Source organism: Somniosus microcephalus, unplaced genomic scaffold (assembly GCF_052327205.1).
Source record: "Somniosus microcephalus isolate GS21.2 unplaced genomic scaffold, FLI_Smic_1.0 unresolved_chr7, whole genome shotgun sequence".
In the NCBI taxonomy this organism is placed as follows: domain Eukaryota; kingdom Metazoa; phylum Chordata; class Chondrichthyes; order Squaliformes; family Somniosidae; genus Somniosus; species Somniosus microcephalus.
This window is the reverse complement of record NW_028225185.1, coordinates 3,256,733-3,280,974: the sequence shown is the minus strand read 5'-3', so window position 1 is coordinate 3,280,974 and position 24,242 is coordinate 3,256,733. Positions and strand designations below refer to the sequence as shown.

Genomic DNA, 24,242 nt, shown 5'->3' with positions numbered 1-24,242 from the left:
GGTCCCGGGGATTTACTGACAGGGTTCCGGGGATTTACTGACAGTCCCGGGGATTTACTGACAGGGTCCCGGGGATTTACTGACAGTCCTGGGGATTTACTGACAGGGTCCCGGGGATTTACTGACAGTCCCGGGGATTTACTGACGGTCCCGGGGATTTTACTGACAGTCCCGGGGATTTACTGACAGTCCCGGGGATTTACTGACAGGGTCCCGGGGATTTACTGACAGTCCCGGGGATTTACTGACAGGGTCCCAGGGATTTACTGACAGGGTCCCGGGGATTTACTGACAGTCCCGGGGATTTACTGACAGGGTCCCGGGGATTTACTGACAGGGTCCCGGGGATTTACTGACAGTCCCGGGGATTTACTGACAGTCCCGGGGATTTACTGACAGTCCCGGGGATTTACTGACAGGGTCCCGGGGATTTACTGACAGGGTCCCGGGGATTTACTGACAGGGTCCCGGGGATTTACTGACAGTCCCGGGGATTTACTGACAGGGTCCCGGGGATTTACTGACAGGGTCCCGGGGATTTACTGACAGTCCCGGGGATTTACTGACAGGGTCCCGGGGATTTACTGACAGGGTCCCGGGGATTTACTGACAGGGTCCCGGGGATTTACTGACAGTCCCGGGGATTTACTGACAGGGTCCCGGGGATTTACTGACAGAGTCCCGGGGATTTACTGACAGGGTCCCGGGGATTTACTGACAGTCCTGGGGATTTACTGACAGGGTCCCGGGGATTTACTGACAGTCCCGGGGATTTACTGATAGGGTCCCGGGGATTTTACTGACAGTCCCGGGGATTTACTGACAGGGTCCCGGGGATTTACTGACAGGATCCCGGGGATTTACCGACAGGGTCCCGGGGATTTACCGACAGGGTCCCGGGGATTTACTGACGGGGTCCCGGGGATTTACTGACGGGGTCCCGGGGATTTACTGACAGGGTCCCGGGGGTTTACTGACGGGGTCCCGGGGATTTACTGACAGGGTCCCGGGGGTTTACTGACAGGGTGCCGGGGATTTACTGACAGGGTGCCGGGGATTTACCAGGACTTCCTCGGTAAGCTCTCCTGTGATCACTCACCTCTCTCAGGGGCACACTGAGTTCTTCCAGAATATTCTCCTCATCGAACATCTTGCCCTGGTAGCGGTGCTCGTAGTACTCGTGAATCCGCTGCCGCATTTCCGACGGCAGCTTGTGGAAGGACATGTATTGTTCCACTTGTTTGTACTGCAATCACAAACGGCAAGACTCGTCAGTCAGTGACACGCCGGCCCGGGGCTGGAGTCCGCTCCCCCGCACCGCCCTGCACCGTCCCAGGGGAGCCACGCTCTCCCTGTGTGTGGGTGGCAGAAGCAACTGCTCCCTTCTCCAAACCCACCTGCCAGCCTCACTCTCGGGAAACACTCGCTGCGATCTTTCAATTCAATTCAATTCAAATCGCTTTATTGGCATGATAAGGTACTTCACTATCTGTCTCTCTCCCTCTCACCCCGTCTCTCCATTTTTCTCTCCCTGTCTGTCTGTCTGTCTTTCCCTCTCTGTTTCTCTCCCCCTTCGCTCACTCTCCCTCCCTCTCTCTGTCTCTCTCTCTCTCCCTCTCACCCAGTCTCTCCATTTCTCTCTCTCTCTCTCTCTGTCTTTCCCTCTCTGTTTCTCTCCCCCTTCGCTCACTCTCCCTCCCTCTCTCTCTCTCTCTTTCTCGGTCTCCTCTTTCTCTCTCTCTGTCTGTCTGTCTTTCCCTCTCTCTCTCTCTCTCCCTTCGCTCACTCTCACTCCCTCTCTCTGTCTCTCTCTCTCTCTTTCTCGGTCTCCCTCTTTCTCTCTCTCTCTCTCTCTCTGTCTGTCTTTCCCTCTCTCTCTCTCCCTTCGCTCACTCTTGTATTGATTTCTTTGTGGGTTCAATGATGAGACATTTATGAAAGAGAATGAGTTTTAATCTAAAGTCTGTTCAACTCCTTTATACAGCTTTTACAGGAGACACGATGCTGTGATGCATCTAGAACGAAACCGAAAATAAACTAACTGCCTTGCTTCTCTCGGTCACATGCCCTCTGCTGGTCAGGCACAAGCAATCATGCTATTAAGGCATCATAATCGAACAGGCAAATACCATCTCTATTTGCTGATATCATTACATCTCCTTTTCTTAAAACAAAAGTATTTTACTTTTAACTAACAACATGTTTTCTTTGTATTAATCTGCATTTTAACTGTAACACTTAATGAACTTACATTCATGATCAAGGTTTTTTAACCTTGCTTTGTGTGTTCACATGAAATATGTAAATACACTAGAACTTGAAGAAAGAATAAGATAACATTACTTCCTTCTATAACAATAGTCCTTAAATTTGCTCAATGAGTCTCTCAGGAGGCTTCACGTGTCTTGAGGATTTTCTGATTGATTGTCCTTGAATCTGAGTTGTTGCCTCAGATGATTGGTTCTCAGCTGTGTGATCAGGTTGTTCAACAGTATCAGTCTCTTGACCTGCTGTGGCTGGTCCCATGAGAAGATCTCGACGAGTTCTTCTCAGAACAGCACCCTCATCTGTCTGAATGGTGTATGATCTTGGTTGAACTTCACTCAGGACAGTTCCCTTCTGAGTCCATGTGTTTGTTTTGTCTTTCAACCTTACTTGGTCACCAGTGTGGAGTTCAGGTAGGTTTTGTGTTCCTCTGTCATAGTAGTACTTTTGCTTTTCTTTCTGTTGCTCTTTGAACTTCCTCACTTTCTCCCCCTCTTTTGTTTTCAGGAGGTTCTCCGGGATGGGTAGGTTTGACCTTAGCCGACGTCCCATAAGGAGTTGGGCTGGTGACATACCACACTCGAGCGGCGTTGTGCGGTATACAAGCATGCTCTGGTAGAAGTCAGTTCCACTGTCTTTTGCCTTGTACATCAGTCTTTTCACTGTGTTTGCGGGCTCTCCTGGATCAACAGCTCTGGACAACGTGTCTGCTGTATACATCAGCTTTCCCGGTGTGTACGCAACCTTCAGTTCATCATAGACTGTCTCTCCTTCGCTTTCCACAACGAGGACTCTCTTTACCAGGTTCAGTCTCTCACAGGCTTTTAAACCTAGTATGGCTTGCACATCCTTTGGCACCACGATTAATGCTAGCGTGTGCTCTCTGTCCTTGTGTGTTACTTTGACAATGCATCTTCCTTTCACTGGTATATCAGTACCTGAGTATCCTGTCACTTTCACTTTTATTCCATGTATCTTTGGTCTGGGTCTAATTTTCTTAAAATCAGTCTCTGATATCACATTAACTTGTGCTCCAGTATCCAATTTAAATGGAATATGTATGTCGTTCACTTTTAGTGTCAACATCCAGTCTCTTTCTTCTTGTTTGTTTTCAGACACAACATCTACATAGAACTCCTCTATGTCGCTTTCATCTACTGTATGGACCTTGCTTTGTTGCGCTTGGTTCTTACAGCAACGGGCATAATGGTTGTTCTTGTTGCAACTATTGCATGTTTTACCATATGCTGGACACTTTCTTGGTGGATGCTGTGTACCGCATCGACTACATGACTTTCGATTGTCCCTTTCATTTTCGTTCGCTGGCCACGCCTCTTTTTTCACATTGGCGCTCTTTTTGTTAAACGGTTTGTGTCCGTTCTTACTCACTGCATCCACGTTGCAGCTACTGTCACTGAACAGCTCTTTTGCCTGCAACTTCACAGTCTCTGTAGCCCTACACAGTGCTATGGCTTTTCCCAGGTCTAGATCTTGCTCTCTTAGCAGTCTTTCCCTTAGACCATTATCTGGAATACCGCACACCAGTCTGTCTTTTATCAGCGAGTCTGCCAGTCCCCCAAATTCACACGATTTGCTTCTGTTTCTCAGTTCAGTCACATACTGATCAATAGTCTCACCCGTTTTCTGTACACGTGAAAAATCTGTGCCTCTCAAACGTCACATTACGTTTAGGTATGCAGTAGACCTCAAACTGTTCCATTATTTTATCTAGTTTCATTTTGTCTCCATCAACAGCGAATGTGAAGTTATTATACACCTCCAGCGCTTCATCACCCACGACATGTAAGAACAGTGACGATTTCTTTTTATTACTTTTCTCGTCAGCTCCGATTGCCGCTAAATACAATTCCAAACGTTGTTTGAATCTCCTCCAATTTTCAGCCACATTACCTGTCAACTGAAGCATCGCCGGTGGGTGTAATCCTTCCATTTTTTCACTTTGTTAGCTATTCTCTAATGGTAAGTAACGATGTTCTCTTTTGGCTTGCTAATCTGTGGAGAGCTGATTTAACTTCAGATTTTTTCTCTTCATCTCTTTCAGCCACTTCTGACACCATGTATTGATTTCTTTGTGGGTTCAATGATGAGACATTTATGAAAGAGAATGTCTTTTAATCTAAAGTCTGTTCAACTCTTTATACAACTTTTACAGGAGACACGATGCTGTGATGCATCTAGAATGAAACTGAAACCAAACTAAACTGCCTTGCTTGTCTCGGTCACATGCCCTCTGCTGGTCAGGCACAAGCAATCAATACATGCAATCATGCTATTAAGGCATCATAATCGAACAGGCAAATACCATCTCTATTTGCTGATATCATTACAACTCTCCCTCCCTCTCTCTCCCTCCCTCTCTCTGTCTCCCTCTCTCTGTCTCTCTCTTTCTCTCTCTGTCTGTCTGTCTGTCTTTCCCTCTCTGTTTCTCTCCCCCCTCGCTCACTCTCCCTCCCTCTCTCTGTCTCTCTCTCTCTGTCTTTCTCAGTCTCCCTCTTTCTCTCTCTCTGTCTGTCTGTCTGTCTTTCCCTCTCTGTTTCTCTCCCCCTTCGCTCACTCTCCCTCCCTCTCTCTGTCTCTCTCTCTCTCGGTCTCCCTCTTTCTCTCTCTCTCCCTCTCAGTCTCTCCCTCTCCCTCTCCTCTTTCCTTCTCTCCCTCTCCTGCTCGCCGCAGCGATGCTCAGTGTGTGTAGGTTCTGTCCCATGGAGATATATTAGGAGTCAGGGTTTATAATTGGGTCATTATTCCACTGATTTATCCTCTCACCACTTGCACTGATTGTAATTTAAAGGCTCCTTTTGAAAAGGACATTAAATATGCAGCACTGTATCCATAAGGCAAGTGATGATCTTGGGCCGAAGCTCGTGTGTGCTGAGAGAAGCTAAGGATTGTCACCAGCTAGTAACTCCAGGCCTGTGTCTGTAGGCCTGTGTCTCCGGGCCTGTGCCTCCGGGCCTGTGACTATAGGCCTGTGACTCCGGGCCTGTGACTATAGGCCTGTGTCTCCGGGCCTGTGCCTCCGGGCCTGTGACTATAGGCCTGTGACTCCGGGCCTGTGACTCCGGGCCTGTGACTGGAGGCCTGTGTCTCCGGGCCTGTGTCTCCGGGCCTGTGACTCCGGACCTGTGACTCCAGGGCCTGTGACTCCGGGCCTGTGACTCCGGGCCTGTGACTCCGGGCCTGTGACTCCAGGGCCTGTGACTCCCGGCCTGTGTCTCCGGGCCTGTGTCTCCGGGCCTGTGACTCCGGGCCTGTGACTCCAGGGCCTGTGACTCCGGGCCTGTGACTCCGGGCCTGTGTCTCCGGGCCTGTGTCTCCGGGCCTGTGACTCCGGGCCTGTGTCTCCCGGCCTGTGTCTCCGGGCCTGTGACTCCGGGCCTGTGACTCCGGGCCTGTGACTCCGGGCCGGTGTCTCCGGGCCTGTGACTCCGGGCCTGTGACTCCGGGCCTGTGTCTCCGGGCCTGTGACTCCGGGCCTGTGACTGTAGGCCTGTGTCTCCGGGCCTGTGTCTCCGGGCCTGTGACTGTAGGCCTGTGACTCCGGGCCTGTGTCTCTGGGCCTGTGACTCCGGGCCTGTGACTCCGGGCCTGTGACTCCGGGCCTGTGTCTCCAGGCCTGTGACTCCGGGCCTGTGACTCCGGGCCTGTGACTCCGGGCCTGTGTCTCCGGGCCTGTGACTGTAGGCCTGTGTCTCTGGGTCTGTGACTCCGGGCCTGTGACTCCGGGCCTGTGTCTCCCGGCCTGTGACTCCCGGCCTGTGACTCCCGGCCTGTGACTCCAGGGCCTGTGACTCCAGGGCCTGTGACTCCCGGGCCTGTGTCTCCGGGCCTGTGACTCCGGGCCTGTGACTCCGGGCCTGTGACTCCGGGCATGTGTCTCCGGGCCTGTGACTCCGGGCCTGTGTCTCCCGGCCTGTGACTCCCGGCCTGTGACTCCCGGCCTGTGACTCCCGGCCTGTGTCTCCGGGCCTGTGACTCCCGGCCTGTGACTCCCGGCCTGTGTCTCCAGGGCCTGTGACTCCGGGCCTGTGACTCGGGGCCTGTGTCTCCGGGCCTGTGTCTCCCGGCCTGTGACTCCCGGCCTGTGACTCCCGGCCTGTGACTCCCGGCCTGTGACTCCGGGCCTGTGTCTCTGGGCCTGTGTCTCCGGGCCATGTAACTGAGCCTGAGCAGGGGACGTTCTCCTCGGTGTCCTGGGGCCAATATTTATCCCTCAATCAACATCACTAAAAACAGATTCTCTGGTCATTATCACATTTCTGTTTGTGGGAGCTTGCTGTGCGCAAATTGGCTGCCGCGTTTCCCACATTACAACAGTGACTGCAAAGCAGTTGGGGAGACCTGAGGTGATGAAAGGCGCTGGAGAAATGCAAGTCTTTTTTCTTTCTTTCTCTCTCTCTCTCTCTCTCTCTTTCTCTCTATATCGCTATCTCTCTATCTTTCTCCCCTTCTCTCTCACTGGTTTCTCTTTCTCTCTCGCTCTCTCCCTCTCTCTCTCTTTCCCTCTTTTCGTCTCCCCCCCGCACCCCACAGTCCCAGACCTGCCGTGCCTCGCCAGTCTCTCCCGCTCCCTCTGCCGTGATCCGGACGGGCCTTACCTTCTCCTGGTACTGGCGCCGGGACGAGTCGAGGGACTGGATGAGCGCGGTGGCGTGTCCAATGAACATGGCGTAGCAGGTGGCGCCCACGATCATGCTGAGCATGGTGAGCCAGACGTCCGTCATCCCCTTGGGGGCCTGCTGCCCGTAGCCGATACACAGCATGTGGCTCATGGCCTTGAAGAGGGCGTGCGAATACTGCTTTCCCCAGGAGTCGTTCTGTGAGAGAGACACAACCAGATCATTGTCCTGGGGGCCCAGATCACCTCGCACCGAGGGGTAGGAACTACGAGGAACTATCAGGGCTGGAGAGGTCTCCTGGACTCGTTCCGATCGCCAAAAGGGGGTCCGGAGGGGACTATCCCAGATCTCCCCCCCCCGCAAATGGGCTTTTTACCCAGTTTTCACCTCCCCCAGTCCCTCACTCCTCCCCTCCCCCAGTCCCTCACTCCTCCCCTCCCCCAGTCCCTCACTCCTCCCATCCCCCAGTCCCTCACTCCTCCCATCCCCCAGTCCCTCACTCCTCCCATCCCCCAGTCCCTCACTCCTCCCATCCCCCAGTCCCTCACTCCTCCCATCCCCCAGTCACTCACTCCTCCCCTCGCCCAGTCCCTCACTCCTCCCCTCCCCCAGTCCCTCACTGCTCCCATCCCCCAGTTCCTCACTCCTCCCATCCCCCAGTCCCTCACTCCTCCCCCAGTCCCTCACTCCTCCCCTCGCCCAGTCCCTCACTCCTCCCATCCCCCAGTCCCTCACTCCTCCCCTCCCCCAGTCCCTCACTCCTCCCATCCCCCAGTCCCTCACTCCTCCCCTCCCCCAGTCCCTCACTCCTCCCCTCCCCCAGTCCCTCACTCCTCCCCTCGCCCAGTCCCTCACTCCTCCCCTCGCCCAGTCCCTCACTCCTCCCCTCCCCAGTCCCTCACTCCTCCCATCCCCCAGTCCCTCACTCCTCCCATCCCCCAGTCCCTCACTCCTCCCCTCCCCCAGTCCCTCACTCCTCCCATCCCCCTGTCCCTCACTCCTCCCCTCCCCCAGTCCCTCACTCCTCCCCTCCCCCAGTCCCTCACTCCTCCCATCCCCCTGTCCCTCACTCCTCCCATCCCCCAGTCCCTCACTCCTCCCCTCGCCCAGTCCCTCACTCCTCCCCTCCCCCAGTCCCTCACTCCTCCCCTCCCCAGTCCCTCACTCCTCCCATCCCCCAGTCCCTCACTCCTCCCATCCCCCAGTCCCTCACTCCTCCCATCCCCCAGTCCCTCACTCCTCCCCTCGCCCAGTCCCTCACTCCTCCCCTCCCCCAGTCCCTCACTCCTCCCCTCCCCCAGTCCCTCACTCCTCCCATCCCCCAGTCCCTCACTCCTCCCCCAGTCCCTCACTCCTCCCCTCCCCCAGCCCCTCACTCCTCCCCTCCCCCAGTCCCTCACTCCTCCCCTCCCCCAGTCCCTCACTCCTCCCCTCGCCCAGTCCCTCACTCCTCCCATCCCCCAGTCCCTCACTCCTCCCATCCCCCAGTCCCTCACTCCTCCCATCCCCCAGTCCCTCACTCCTCCCATCCCCCAGTCCCTCACTCCTCCCCTCCCCCAGTCCCTCACTCCTCCCATCCCCCAGTCCCTCACTCTTCCCCTCCCCCAGTCCCTCACTCCTCCCATCCCCCAGTCCCTCACTCCTCCCCTCCCCCAGTCCCTCACTCCTCTCCGCACCCAGTCTCTCACTCCTCCCCTCCCCCAGTCCCTCACTCCTCCCCTCCCCCAGTCCCTCACTCCTCCCATCCCCCAGTCCCTCACTCCTCCCATCCCCCAGTCCCTCACTCCTCCCCTCCCCCAGTCCCTCACTCCTCCCCTCCCCCAGTCCCTCACTCCTCCCCTCCCCCAGTCCCTCACTCCTCCCATCCCCCAGTCCCTCACTCCTCCCCTCCCCCAGTCCCTCACTCCTCCCATCCCCCAGTCCCTCACTCCTCCCATCCCCCAGTCCCTCACTCCTCCCATCCCCCAGTCCCTCACTCCTCCCCTCCCCCAGTCCCTCACTCCTCCCATCCCCCAGTCCCTCACTCCTCCCCTCCCCAGTCCCTCACTCCTCCCCCAGTCCCTCACTCCTCCCCTCCCCCAGTCCCTCACTCCTCCCATCCCCCAGTCCCTCACTCCTCCCCTCCCCCAGTCCCTCACTCCTCCCATCCCCCAGACCCTCACTCCTCCCATCCCCCAGTCCCTCACTCCTCCCATCCCCCAGTCTCTCACTCCTCCCCTCCCCCAGTCCCTCACTCCTCCCATTCCCCCAGTCCCTCACTCCTCCCATCCCCCAGTCCCTCACTCCTCCCCTCCCCCAGTCCCTCACTCCTCCCATCCCCCAGTCCCTCACTCCTCCCCTACCCCAGTCCCTCACTCCTCCCCTCCCCCGGTCCCTCACTCCTCCCATCCCCCGGTCCCTCACTCCTCCCCTCCCCCAGTCCCTCACTCCTCCCCTCGCCCAGTCCCTCACTCCTCCCCTCGCCCAGTCCCTCACTCCTCCCCTCCCCAGTCCCTCACTCCTCCCATCCCCCAGTCCCTCACTCCTCCCATCCCCCAGTCTCTCACTCCTCCCCTCGCCCAGTCCCTCACTCCTCCCCTCGCCCAGTCCCTCACTCCTCCCCTCCCCCAGTCTCTCACTCTTCCCATTCCCCCATCCTTTCTCTGCCGAGTCCCCCGCTCCTCGTCTCCCCCCCAGCCCCTCCCCCCACCCCTCAGGGCTCGGTCTAGTTGTGCCCCGGCCTGAGTTGCTTACCACCATGTGGTTGATGGAGACCCAGCAGTCTTCGGGGAAATCTTGGAGCATCGGGACGAGGAACTGGAGGCATCCATCCCAGTGACACAGCAAGAGCATCATCCCGATCAGGTTCACGATGCGCACCACCGCGCTGGCCAGGTCGTAGGTCATGTGGAAAATCTACCCAACAGAACAGAGTGCCAACACAATCAGCCAATGGGGGAGCCTCTCAAAACAGAGTCATCCACCTGGGGTTTGCTACTTTCCAACATAGAATCAAAGGCTGTCAGTCGACGCTGGTGTGGGTTTAAACGGTTCAAGGGGGAGTGCAGTTTGACACGGAGTGCAGCTTGGACCAGAGTGTAAAGCTGCGAGTTTGGTGAGTGAGGGAGTTCGGGGAGGGAGGTGTTCCTTTCATTTTTCGATCTTTGTCAGCTTCCAGGAGGGCAGGAGTTAAAAAGCTGCACAAGCGGGGACAGAGAACCAGTGGGAGTTCGGCACTGTGACACCCACCAACCGTATCTGGAGAAAAATACAGGGTGGCATTACAGGGAAACGGGTAAGTGATTGGTTGGTGAGTATTTTGTTCACCTCCCTTATCTTTTAAAGACCAGGAAATGTGTTAGTAATTGTAAGGTTTCATTAGTACTAGTTTACTAGCAGTAATAAATCTTATTAGGTGTAGTAGTGTTTATTAATTAATAAAAATAAATTAATTAAGACTCAATAAAGATGGCAGGGCAGGTGATGTGTTGCGACTGCAGTATGTGGGAACTCCTGGACGCCAGTGTGATCCAGGATGAACACGTCTGCAGTAAGTGTCTGCGGCTCGAGGAGTTTCGGCTCAGAGTTGATGAGCTGGAGGCCGAGCTGCGGACTCTGCGATGCATCAGGGAGGGGGAACGTTACCTGGACACGTTATTCCAGGGGGCAGTCGCACCCCTTAGGACAGGGTCTTCTGATTTGGTCAGTGGTCAGGGACAGGAGGATGTGACTGCGAGTGAGGCAGGTATGGGGACCCAGGAGGTGGAGGAGCCTCAGCCTCAGTAATTGTCCAATAGGTTTGAGGTTCTTGTGGCCTGTATGGATGAAAGCGGTGGCTGCAGGGTGGATGAGCAAACTGACCATGACACCGAGGTACAGGGAGTTAATAGGAATGTAGTGGTAATTGGGGACAGCATAGTCAGGGGGATAGTTACAGTTCTCTGCGGCCAAGAGCGAGAGTCCAGACGGCTGTGTTGCCTGCCCGGTGCCAGGGTTCGGGACATCTGCTCTGGGCTGGAGAGGAACTTGCAGTGGGAGGGGGAGGAGCCAGTGGTCGTGGTCCATGTAGGTATCAACAACATAGGTAGAACTAGGAAAGAGGTTCTGCTGAGAGAGTATGAGCAGCTAGGGGCTAAATTAAAAAGCAGAACCTCAAGGGTAATAATGCCTGCATTATTACCTGAGCCACGAGCAAATTGGCACAGGGTAAATAAAATTAGAGAGATGAATGCGTGGCTCAAAGGCTGGTGTGGGAGAAATGGGTTTCAATTCCTGGGGCACTGGCACCCGTACTGGGGAAAGTGGGATCTGTATCGTTGGGACGGTCTTCACCTGAACCGTGCTGGGACCAGTGTTCTGGCGAGTCGTATAACTAGGGCGGTAGAGAGGGTTTTAAACTAAATATTGGGGGCAAGGGATCAAATTTGGGAAGATGTGGTAATTCAAAGGTTAGAGACAAGGCAATAGAGAAAGGTATTAATATGGGAAATGATAAACAGACCGTGACAGGAAGGGATCGAGAGTACAAATCTAAGAGTAAATCAACAGATAAGGCTAGAGGTTACAAAAATAATAAAAGGGCAAAAATAAACGCTCTGCATCTGAATGCATGTTGCATTCAAAACAAAACAGATGAACTGATAGCGCAAATAGAAATAAATAAATATGATCTGATAGCCATTACAGAAACATGGCTGCAGGATGACATAGATTGGGACCTGAATATTGAAGAGTACATGACATTTAGGAAGGTGGGAAAAGGTGGAGGGGTGGCTCTGTTAATTAATGATGGTATTAGCACAATAGAGAGGGATGACCTAAGTTCAGGAAACCAGGGTGTAGAAGCGGTTTGGGTAGAAATGAGAAATAATAAAAGGCAAGAAGTCACTTGTGGGAGTGGTGTACAGGCCCCCGAACAGTAACCACATGGTAGGGTGGAGTATAAAGGAAGAAATAATGGGAGCTTGTCAGAAGGGTACGGCAATAATCATGGGGGATTTTAATCTGCATATAGACTGGGAAAATCAGATGGGCAAAGGTAGCATAGATGAGGAGTTCATGGAATATTTTCGGGATAGTTTCTTAGAACAGCATGTTCTGGAGCCAACCAGAGAGCAGGCTATACTAGACCTGGTATTGTGCAACGAGATAGGATTAATTAATGACCTCATAGTGAAGGCGCCCCTAGGTAGCAGCGATCATAATATGATTGAATTTTACATTCAGTTTGAGAGAGAGAAGAGTGGGTCCAAGACTAGTATTTTAAACTTAAATAAGGGCAATTATGAGGGCATGATAGCAAAGCTAGCTAAAGTGAACTGGCAAATTAGGTTAAGGGATGGGTCAATAGAGTTACCGTGCCAGACATTTAAGGGGATAATTCAGAATACACAGAATATATACATTCCAGCAAGAAAGAACAATTCCAAGGGGAGGACCCACCATCCGTGGTTAACTAAAAAAGTTAAAGATAGTATTAAACTTAAAGAAAAAGCATATAATTGCGCAAAGATGGGTGGCAGGTCAGAAGATTGGACAGAATATAAAAAACAGCAAAGAATGATTAAAAGAATAATAAGGAGATAAAAATTAGAGTGCGAGAGAAAGCTAACAGGCCGTGTAGCCTGATCCTGCTCCTAGTTCGTGTGTCTAATTCTGTTAGATTCAGGAGATGGTGCTGTGATAGTAGATTGGTGGTCAGGATCAGATCAGCCATGATCTTATTGAATGGCGGAGCAGGCTCGAGGGGACGATTGGCCTACTCCTGCTCCTATTTCTTATGTTCTTATGTAAATATAAAAACAGATAGTAAAAGTTTCTATAGATATTTAAAAAAGAAAAGTTAACAAAGTGAGCATTGGTCCTATAGAAAGTGAGTCTGGGGAATTAATAATGGAAAATAAGGAGATGGCAGTTGAATTGAACATGTATTTTGTATCGGTCTTCACTATAGAGGATGCAAGTAACATCCCAGAAATAGCTGTAAATCAGGAAATGGAAGGGAGGGAGGAACTCAAGAAAATTATAATCACCAGGGAAGTGGTACTGAGCAAATTGTTGGAGCTGCGGGCTGACAAGTCCCCGGGTCCTGATGGACTTCATCCTAGGGTCTTAAAAGAAGTGGCTAGTGAGATAGTTGATGTGTTGGTTTTAATTTTCCAAAATTCCCTAGATTCGGGGAAGGTTCCATTAGTTTGGAAAATAGTGAATGTAGCTCCTTTATTCAAAAAGGGAGGGAGACAGAAAGCAGGAAACTACAGACCAGTTAGCATAACATCTGTCCTAGGGAATGTGTTAGAAGCGATTATTAAAGACGTTCTAGCAGGGCACTTAGAAAAGTTCAAAGTAATCAGGCAGAGTCAACATGGTTTTGTGAAAGGGAAATCATGTTTAACCAATTTATTGGAGTTCTTTGAGGAAGTAACATGTGCTGTGGATAAAGGGGAACCGGTAGATGTACTGTACTTAGATTTCCAGAAGGCATTTGATAAGATGCTGCATCAAAGGTTATTGTGGGAAAAAAAGCTCATGGTGTAGGGGGTAACATATTGGCATGGATAGAAGATTGGCTAGCTAACAGGAAACAGAGAGTAGGCATAAATGGGTCATTTTCTGATTGGCAAGATGTAACGAGTGGTGTGCCACAGGGATCAGTGCTGGGACCTCAACTTTTTACAATTCATATAAATGAGAGAGAGGGGAGATTGACCAGAGTGGTACCGGGGACGAGGGACTTCAGTTATGTGGAGAGACTGGAGAATCTGGGGTTGTTCTCCTTAGAGCAGAGAAGGTTAAGAGGAGATTGACCAGAGTGGTACCGGGGATGAGGGACTTCAGTTACGTGGAGAGACTGGAGAATCTGGGGTTGTTCTCCTTAGAGCAGAGAAGGTTAAGAGGAGATTTGATTGAGGTGTTCAAAATCATGAATGGATTTGATAGAGTAAATAAGGAGAAACTGTTTCCCCCTGGCTGGAGAGTCTAGAACCAGGGGTCACAGTCTCAGGATAAGGGGTCGGCCATTGAGGACTGAGATGAGGAGGAATTTCTTCACTCAGAGGGCGGTGAATCTTTGGAATTCTCTGCCCCAGAGGGCTGTGAATGCTCAGTCGTTGAGTATATTCAAGGCTGAGATCGATAGATTTTTGGACTCTCGGGGAATCGAGGGATATGGGGATCGGGCGAGAAAGTGGAGTTGAGGTCGATGATCAGCCGTGATCTTATTGAATGGCGGAGCAGGCTCGAGGGGCCGAATGGCCGAGTCCCGCTCCTAATTCTTATGTTCTTAAGATACGAGTTTTTCTTTAGAAAGACTGGAGAAGCTGGGGTTATTCTCCTTAGAGCAGAGAAGGTTAAGGGGAGATTTGATAGAGGTGTTCAAAATCATGAAGGGTTTCGATAGAGTAAATAAGGAGAAAGTGTTTCCAGTGGCAGGAGGGTCGGGAACCAGGGGACACGGATTGAAGATAATCGGTAAAAGAACCAGAGGGGGAGCTGAGGAGAATGTTTTTTACGCAGCGAGTTGTTGTGATCTGGAACGCGCTGCCTGAAAGGGCGGTGGAAGCAGATTCAATAGTAACTTTCAAAAGGGAATTGGAGAAATACTCGAGGGGGAAAATTTGCAGGGCTACGGGGAAAGAGCAGGGGGGAGTGGGACTAATTGGAGAGCTCGTTCAAAGAGCCGGCACAGGCACGATGGGCCGAATGGCCTCCTCCTGTGATTCGAGGATCAAAAGCTTACCTCTTCCCACTGGTGGATGTATCGAATGAGCCGGGACAGGCGCAGGAGACGCAGCAAGCTGAGGATCTTGGCGAAACGCACGATGCGTAGCGCCCGGGCGGTCTTATAGACCTCGGAATCCACCCTAGTCTCCAGGTCCACGATGAGGAAGACGTAGTCGACCGGGATGGACGATACAAAGTCCACCAGAAACCAGCTCTTCAGGTACTTCATCTTGATGGTGTGAGGGTCCAGGATGATCTCGGTGTTGTCCTCCACCACAATGCCTGTCCTGAAGTTCAGCACCAGGTCGATGAGGAAGAAAGTGTCCGAGACAACATTGAAGACAATCCAAGGAGGGGTGTTCTCGTCCTTGAAAAACGTGATTCCCACCGGCAGAATGATCAAATTCCCCACCATCAGCAGCAACATAGCAAGATCCCAGTAAAACCTGCCCAAAACAAACCCCCAGAACAGGCGTTTAAATCGGCCCGCTAACCGTTAACAAGCTCGCCTCACCCGCCACGTGCCCCACACTCAACACACACGCCAACAGGCTCGCCCCTGAATTGCTTCACTCTTTACTCCTATTTACCTATTCAAAAAAGGTGGTAGAGAGAAAACGGGAAATTACAGACCGGTAAGCCTGACATCGGTAGTGGGGAAAATGCTAGAGTCTATTATAAAAGATGTAATAGCAGAGCACTTGGAAAACAGTGACAGGATCGGAAAAAGTCAACATGGATTTACAAAAGGTAAATCATGCTTGACTAATCTACTGGAATTTTTTTGAGGATGTAACTAGTAAAATAGATAAGGGAGAACCAGTGGATGTGGTGTATTTAGACTTTCAGAAGGCTTTCGATAAGGTCCCGCATAAGAGACTAGCGTGTAAAGTTAAGGCACATGGGATTGGGGGCAAGGTATTGACTTGGATAGAGAACTGGTTGGCAGACAGAAAGCAAAGAGTTGGAATAAATGGCTCTTTTCCCGAGTGGCAGGCAGTGACTAGTGGGGTACCGCAGGGATCGGTGCTAGGACCCCACCTATTCACAATATATATTAATGATCTAGACAAGGGAACTAGATGTAATATCTCCAAATTTGCAGGTGACACAAAGCTGGGTGGGCGTGTGTGCTGTGAGGAGGATGCCGAGAAACTCCAGGATGATTTGGACAGGTTGGGTGATTGGACAGAAGCATGGCAGATGCAATATAATGTGGATAAATGTGAGGTTATCCACTTTGGTGGCAAAAACAGGAAGGCAGATTATTATCTGGATGGCAATAGATTGGGAAAAGGGGAAGTGCAACGAGACCTGGGTGTCCTTGTGCACCAGTCGCTGAAGGTAAGCATGCAGGTGCAGCAGGCGGTTAAGAAGGCAAATGGTATGTTGGCCTTCGTAGCAAGAGGGTTTGAGTACAGGAATAAGGATGTCTTGCTGTAGTTGTACAGGGCCTTGGTGAGACCACATCTTGAGTATTGTGTGCAGTTTTGGTCGCCTTATCTGAGGAAGGATGTTCTTGCCATGGAAGGAGTGCAGCGAAGATTCACCAGGCTGATACCTGGGATGGCAGGAATGACGTATGAGGAGAAATTGGGACGATTGGGCTTGTACTCGCTGGAGTTTAGAAGAATGAGAGGGGATCTCATTGAAACTTATGAAATTCTGACAGGACTGGGCAGACTAGATGCAGGAAGGATGTTCCTGATGGTTGGGGAGTCCAGAACCAGGGGTCACAGTCTAAGGATAAGGGGTAATCCATTTAGGACAGAAATGAGGAGGAATTTCTTCACCCAGAGAGTGGTGAACCTGTGGAATTCTCTACCACAGAAGGCAGTAGAGGCCAATACATACATTAAATATATTCAAGAAGGAGTTGGATATATTTCTTAAGGCTAAAGGGATCAAGGGGTATGGGGAGAAAGCAGGGACAGGGTACTGAGTTTGGATGATCAGCCATGACCGCATTGAATAGCGGAGCAGGCTCGAAGGGCCGAATGGCCTACTCCTGCTCCTATCTTCTATGTTTCTATGTCGAGTTAGCCCTGTCCCCCATCTCTGTTACACACCACTCATGAGGCCCACGAGGATACACACACAGACAGAAACACACACACACACACACACACACACACACACACACACACAGAAAGACACACACAAACACAGACACAGAAACACACACACTGAGGGAGGGCCGCACTGTCGGGACGGTACAGAGGGAGCGCTGCACTGTCGGAGGGGCAGTATTGAGGCAGCACCGCACTGTCGGAGGGGCAGTGCTGAGGGAGCACCGCACTGTCGGAGGGACAGTACTGAGGGAGCGCGCACTGTCGGAGGGACAGTACAGAGGGAGAGCCGTACTGTCGGAGGGGCGGTATTGAGAGGGTGCTGCACTGTCGGAGGGGCGGTACTGAGGGAGTGCTGCACTGTCGGAGGGGCAGTACTGAGGGAGCGCCGTACTGTCGGAGGGGCGGTATTGAGAGGGTGCTGCACTGTCGGAGGGGCGGTACTGAGGGTGTGCCGCACTGTCGGCGGGGCGGTACTGAGGGAGCGCCGCACTGTTGGAGGGGCGGTACTGATGGAGCACAGCACTGTCGGAGGGGCAGTACTGAGAGAGCGCCGCACTGTCGGAGGGGCAGTACTGAGGGAGTGACGCACTGGTGGTGGGGCGGTACTGAGGGAGTGCCGCACTGTTGGAGGGGCAGTACTGAGGGAGTGCCGCACTGTCGGAGGGGCAATACTGAGGGAGTGCCGCACTGTCGGAGGGGCAGTACTGAGGGAGCGCCGCACTGTCGGAGGGGCAGTACTGAGGGAGCGCCGCACTGGCGGAGTGGCAGTACTGAGGGAGCGCCTCACTGTCGGAGGGGCAGTACTGAGGGAGCGCCGCTCAGTCGGAGGGGCAGTACTGAGGGAGCGCCGCACTTAATTTTATGTGAAGCACTTTGAGACATGATATAAAACCGCTGCTACTAGCCGTGGTCTTTCGACCTGCCCCACATGTACTGCTTGGCTACAGCGCACCCGTGCACAAACATCCAGCTTGTTCAATGCATCTGATGCACAGCCAGGGCAGGCCACACATTTAAGCTGCAACTTACAATGGAATATACACTCTGCACACCCAGTGTGACAGGCTGAACATTCACTAGTGACACCTGCTGGTACCTCTCACAATGAGGCCCGTGGATCATTTCCTTGCCTGATCCTCTGCAACATGCAAGCAAACAGCCGCACGTCACAATATCGAACAGACGCCTTAAACCCTGACTTCACTTCCCAGCACCGACACTGACACACAGTCTGTGCCTGCTCACTGAAGAGTCGTGGGCACGCCGCCAAGGGAACGCACAGTCGCACCTGCCCGATAACAGGGAGCCTCTGCCAGTCACAGCAACGAGCAAGGAACATCCACTCACCTCAAAGCTCAAGACAATCACCAAGTGTTTTCTGTACGTCAGGAGCCCCTGAGATTCAATTACCAAAATACCCAGCCAGAAGCAGCAATGAAAGTGTGCTGGGACTGGAAATACAGAGCGACGAGGCACAGCATTCTAATAATATCCCTCAACGCACCGAGCAGGTAAAGGGTCAATAGTGAGATGATCGCAGCCAATCCCAGTGTGTGAGACAAATCCTATTCCACAATTTCAATTGGGCTCTGAACTTCAATCATATAAATGGAAAGTATAAAAACTTAATGGAAGTATATCGTTAATTTAAATGAATATTTAATTTAAATATATACAGTATAACATCAGTATAATGAACCCTTGGTATTAGTGATCTTAGCGGGAGATACTGACATCAGTAGTAGGTTAAATGCTAGAATCTATTATTAAGGACATGGTAACAGGGCACTTAGAAAATCATAATATGATTGGGCAGAGTCAACGCAGCTTTATGTAACGGAAATCGTGTTTGACAAATCTGTTAAGAGTTTTTTGAGGTTGTAACTAGCAGAATAGATAAGGGGGAACCAGTGGATGTGGCGTATTTGGATTTTCAGAAGGCATTCGATAAGGTGCCACTCAAGAGGTTATTAAACAAAATTAGGGCTCATGGGATTGGGGGTAATATTCTAGCATGGATTGAGGATTGGTTAACGGACAGAGAACAGAGAGTAGGAATAAACGGGTCATTTTCAGGTTGGCAGGCTGTAACTAGTGGGGTACCGCAAGGATCAGTGTTGGGGCCTCAGCTATTTACAATCTATATCAATGACTTAGATGAAGGGACTGAGTGTAATGTATCCAAGTTTGCTGATGATACAAAGCTAGGTGGGACAGTAAGCTGTGAGGAGAACACAGAGTCTGCAAAGGGATATCGATAGACTAAGTGAGTGGGCAAGAACATGACAGATGGAGTACAACGCGGAGAAATGTGAAGTTATCCACTTTGGTAGGAAAAATAGAAAAGCAGAGTATTTTTTAAATGGTGAGAGATTGGTAAATGTTGGTGTTCAGAGGGACCTGGGTGTCCTTGTACACGAATCACTGAAAGTTAACATGCAGGTACAGCAAGCAATTAGGAAAGCAAATGGTATGTTGGCCTTTATTACAAGAGGATTTGAGTATAAGAGTAAAGACGTCTTACTGCAATTATATAGGGCCCTGGTGAGACCACACCTGGAGTACTGTGTACAGTTTTGGTCTCCTTACCTAAGGAAGGATATACTTACCATAGAGGGAGTGCAACGAAGGTTCACCAGACTGATTCCTGGGATGGGGGGGGATTGTCCTATGAGGAGAGATTGAGGAGACTAGGCCTATATTCACTAGAGTTTAGAAGAATGAGAGGTGATTTCATTAAAAAATATAAAATTCTTACAGGGCTTGACAGGGTAGATGCTGAGAGGCTGTTTCCCCGGATGGAGAGTCTAAAACGAGGGGTCACAGACTCAGAATAAGGGGTCGGCCATTTAGGACTGAAATTTCTTCACTCAGAGGGCGGTGAATCTTTGGAATTCTCTACCACAGAGGGCTGTGGAGGCTCAGTCGTTGAGTATATTCAAGACAGAGGTCGATAGATTTTTAGTAGCTAAGGCAACCAAGGGATATGGGGATAGTGCAGGAAAGTGGAGTTGAGGTCGAAGATCAGCCATGATCTTATTGAATGGCGGAGCAGGCTCGAGGGGCCGAATGGCCAACTCCCGCTCCTATTTCTCATGTTCTTATGTTCTTAAGATACGAGTTTTTCTTTAGAAAGACTGGAGAAGCTGGGATTGTTCTCCTTAGAACAGAGAAGGTTAAGGGGAGATTTGATAGAGAGTTTCAAAATCTTGAAGAGTTTTGACAGAGTAAATAAGGAGAAAGTGTTTCCAGTGGCAGGCGGGTCGGTAACCAGAGGTCACGGATTGAAGGTGATTGGCAAAAGATCCAGGGGGGTGAGGAGGAGAATGTTTTTTACGCAGCGAGTTGTTGTGATCTGGAACGCGCTGCCTGATCGGGCGGTGGAAGCAGGTTCAATAGTAACTTTCAAAAGGGAATTGGAGAAATACTGGAAAAGGAAACAATTGCTGGGCTATAGGAAAATTGCCAGGGAGTGGGACTAATTGGATAACTGATGGGCTGAATGGCCTCCTTCTGTGCTGTATCATTCTATGATTCTGTGATTCTAAATCCGCCCGACTACAATGAACAATTCAGCAGGATCAACCTGGATAGAATGATATCCCTGCCCTGGACCCACCGCCAACATCCTGGGGGTCACCATTGACTAGAAACTGGACCAGCCACATGAATACCGTGACTACTAGAGCAGGTTTGTGGTGAGTGTCTCACCTCCTGACTCCCCAAAGCCTCGCCACCGTCTACAAGGCACAAGTAAGGAGTGTGCTGGAATACTCTCCACTTGCCTGGATGAGTGCAGCTCCAACAACACTCGAGAAGCTCGACACCATCCAGGACAAAGCAGCCCGCTTGATCGGCCCCCCATCCACCACCTGAAACATTCACTCCCTCCACCACCGGCGCACCGTGGCTGCAGTGTGTACCATCTACAAGATGCACTGCAGCAACTCGCCAAGGCTTCTTCGGCAGCACCTCCCAAACCCGCCACCTCTTCCACCTAGAAGGACAAGGGCAGCAGGCGCGTGGGAACACCACCACCTCCAAGTTCCACCTCCAAGTCACACACCATCCTGACTTGGAAATATATCGGGCCGTTCCTTCATCATCGCTGAGTCAAAATCCTGGAACTCCCTCCCTAACAGCACTGTGGGAGCACCGTCACCACACGGACTGCAGCCGTTCAAGAAGGCGGCTCACCACCACCTTCTCAAGGGCAATTAGGGATGGGCAATAAATGCCGGCCTTGCCAGCGATGCCCACATCCAGTGAATGAATTTAAAAAATTGACACATAAAAATCTACACACACTCAGACCTACACACAACCATACTCGCACATATGAACAAACTTATACCCTCCTGCACACAAACACACCCACACACAAACACCTCACGCCCCCATACACACAAACCCACATACATCACACATATAGTCACACACAAACTAACAGACACATGCACAAACATACTCTTGATCACACACAGCCTGATGCACACCATTTTACACACATACTCGCAATCTCACACTCATAGTTCCCACCCACAGTCTCACACTCACCCACAGGCTCACACTCACCTAGTCTCACACTCACCCACAGTCTCACACTCACCCACAGTCTCACACCCACCCACAGTCTCACACTCACCCACAGGCTCACACTCACCTAGTCTCACACACACCCACCCACAGGCTCACACTCACCCACAGTCTCACACCCACCCACAGTCTCACACCCACCCAGTCTCACACTCACCTCAGTCTCACACTCACCTCAGTCTCACACTCACCCACAGTCTCACACCCACCCACAGCCTCACACCCACCCACAGCCTCACACTCACCTAGTCTCACACTCACCCACAGTCTCACACTCACCCAGTCTCACACCCACCCACAGTCTCACACTCACCCACCCAGTCTCACACCCACCCACAGTCTCACACTCACCCACAGTCTCACACTCACCCACAGTCTCACACTCACCCAGTCTCACACCCACCCACAGTCTCACACTCAGCCAGTCTCACACTCACCCACAGTCTCACACTCACCCAGTCTCACACTCACCCACAGTCTCACACTCACCAACCCAGTCTCACACTCACCCAGTCTCACACTCACTCACAGTCTCACACTCACCCACACAGTCTCACACTCACCCACAGTCTCACACTCACCCACAGTCTCACACTCACCCAGTCTCACACCCACCCACAGTCTCACACTCACCCACAGTCTCACACTCACCCAGTCTCACACTCACCCACAGTCTCACACTCACCCACCCAGTCTCACACTCACCCACAGTCTCACACTCACCCAGTCTCACACTCACCCACAGTCTCACACTCATCCACAGTCTCACACTCACCCACAGGCTCACACCCACCCACAGTCTCACACCCACCCAGTCTCACACTCACCCACAGTCTCACACTCACCAACAGTCTCACACTCACCCACAGTCTCACACCCACCCACAGTCTCACACTCACCCAGTCTCACACCCACTCACAGTCTCACACTCACCCACAGCCTCACACTCACCCACAGCCTCACACCCACCCACAGTCTCACACTCACCCAGTCTCACACTCACCCAGTCTCACACTCACCCACAGTCTCACACTCACCCACCCAGTCTCACACTCACCCACAGTCTCACACTCACCCAGTCTCACACCCACCCACAGTCTCACACTCACCCAGTCTCACACTCACCCACCCAGTCTCACACTCACCCACCCAGTCTCACACTCACCCACACAGTCTCACACTCACCCAGTCTCACACTCACCCACAGTCTCACACTCACCCACACAGTCTCACACTCACCCACAGTCTCACACTCACCCATAGTCTCACACTCACCCACACAGTCTCACACTCACCCACAGTGTCACACTCACCCAGCCTCACACTCACCTAGTCTCACTCACTCACCCACAGTCTCACACCCACCCAGTCTCACACTCACCCACACAGTCTCACACTCACCTAGTATCACACTCACCCACAGTCTCACACTCACCTAGTCTCACACTCACCCACCCAGTCTCACACTCACCCACAGTCTCACACTCACCTCGTCTCACACTCACCCACCCACAGTCTCACACTCACCCACCCACAGTCTCACACTCACCCACAGTCTCACACCCACAGTCTCACACTCACCTAGTCTCACACTCACCCACCCACAGTCTCACACTCACCCACCCAGTCTCACACCCACCCACAGTCTCACACTCACCCACCCAGTCTCACACCCACCCACAGTCTCACACTCACCCACAGTCTCACACTCACCCACAGTCTCACACTCACCCACCCAGTCTCACACTCACCCACAGTCTCACACTCACCTAGTCTCACACTCACCCACCCACAGTCTCACACCCACAGTCTCACACTCACCTAGTCTCACACTCACCTAGTCTCACACTCACACTCACCCACCCACAGTCTCACACTCACCCACCCACAGTCTCACACTCACCCACAGTCTCACACCCACCCACAGTCTCACACCCACCCCCACTCTCTCACACACTCACACCCCTGGTTGGAGTCCAGCTCATTCTACCTGTAGCTTGCCCAAGGCTGCCCAGCATTGCCTTGCTCCCCACCCCCCGGCCCTCAGCCCACACCCCCCCAACCCCTCTCCCTCTCCCCCCACCCCTTTACCTGAAATCGCTGTAAGGGTGAATGATCCAAAAGCCCGCAGATTTAACCCTCTCCTGCTCGATCTTCACCGCCTTGTGGCTGCCGAACATGCGGAGGGAGAACTTGTTGACCCCGGGCTGCAGCAAGGAGCTGAACTGCCTTTGCAGGAAGGTGTTGCCGGAGATGGCCAGGTCCTGCTCGGCCAGCAGGATCTGCTCGGAGGAGCCCTCGGCTTTCTTGGTGAAAGCCACCGACTTGTTGGGGCCGGGAGCCGGCTCTCGGGGCAGGGAGCCCGGCACAGGCTTGCGGCTCCCGGCGCTGTCCTCCTGCCCCAGCCCGTCCTCCAGCTCCCAGTCCTGGGGGCTCTTGGCCAGAGAGGACCCGCTGCCTTTCGCCTGCCTCACATTGCCCTGCCTCACTCCCTGGCCAGCATCTGCTGGCTCCAGCTCGCTGCCCCTTCGCTCCATTCGGTGAGAGAGAGAGGGAGAGAGAGAGGGAGGACCACTTTCTCTCTTCTCTCTCCTCCCCTCTCTCTCTCCTCCCTCCCTCTCTCTCCTCCCTCCCTCTCTCCTCCCTCTCTCTCTCTCTCCTCCCCCTGCCTTCCTTCCTCTCTTTCTCTCCCCTTCCTTCCCCCCTCCCCTGCTTTCCTCTCTTCCTCCTTCCCCCTTCCTTCCTTACTCCCTCCCTCTTTCCCTTTCCTTACTCCCGCCCTCTCCCTCTCTCCTTCCCTCCCTCTCCTTTCCTCTCTCTCTCCTTTCCTCTCTCTCTCCTTCCCCCTCCCTCTCTCCCTCTCTCTCCTTCCCCCTCCCTCTCTCCCTCTCCCCTTCCCTCTCTCCCTCTCCCCTTCCCTCTCCCCTTCCCTCTCTCCCTCTCTCCTTCCCTCTCTCCCTCTCTCCTTCCC

The 24,242-nt window shown here is 52.5% G+C and overlaps 2 protein-coding genes across 2 annotated transcripts in view; both read right to left on the bottom strand.

Annotated features, from left to right (window-relative positions):
• The window catches only part of LOC147086396 (potassium/sodium hyperpolarization-activated cyclic nucleotide-gated channel 3-like), a 30,400-nt gene extending 15,354 nt beyond the window's left edge, over positions 1 to 15,046 (bottom strand). The window contains exons 1-4 of the mRNA XM_085978468.1: positions 14,620 to 15,046; positions 9,636 to 9,797; positions 6,882 to 7,100; positions 1,100 to 1,246 (exon numbers count right to left, since the gene is read on the bottom strand). Coding sequence (XP_085834594.1) covers positions 1,100 to 1,246; positions 6,882 to 7,100; positions 9,636 to 9,797; positions 14,620 to 15,030 — 939 coding nt within the window. The 5' untranslated portion in view covers positions 15,031 to 15,046. The remainder of the gene's footprint in view (positions 1 to 1,099; positions 1,247 to 6,881; positions 7,101 to 9,635; positions 9,798 to 14,619) is intronic.
• Positions 15,047 to 23,358: 8,312 nt separating this feature from the next.
• Positions 23,359 to 23,935, bottom strand: LOC147086395 (potassium/sodium hyperpolarization-activated cyclic nucleotide-gated channel 2-like). The gene has a single exon (XM_085978242.1). It carries the CDS (start codon positions 23,806 to 23,808, stop codon positions 23,359 to 23,361), a length of 450 nt encoding a protein of 149 aa, XP_085834368.1. The 5' UTR covers positions 23,809 to 23,935.
• Positions 23,936 to 24,242: the final 307 nt, after the last annotated feature.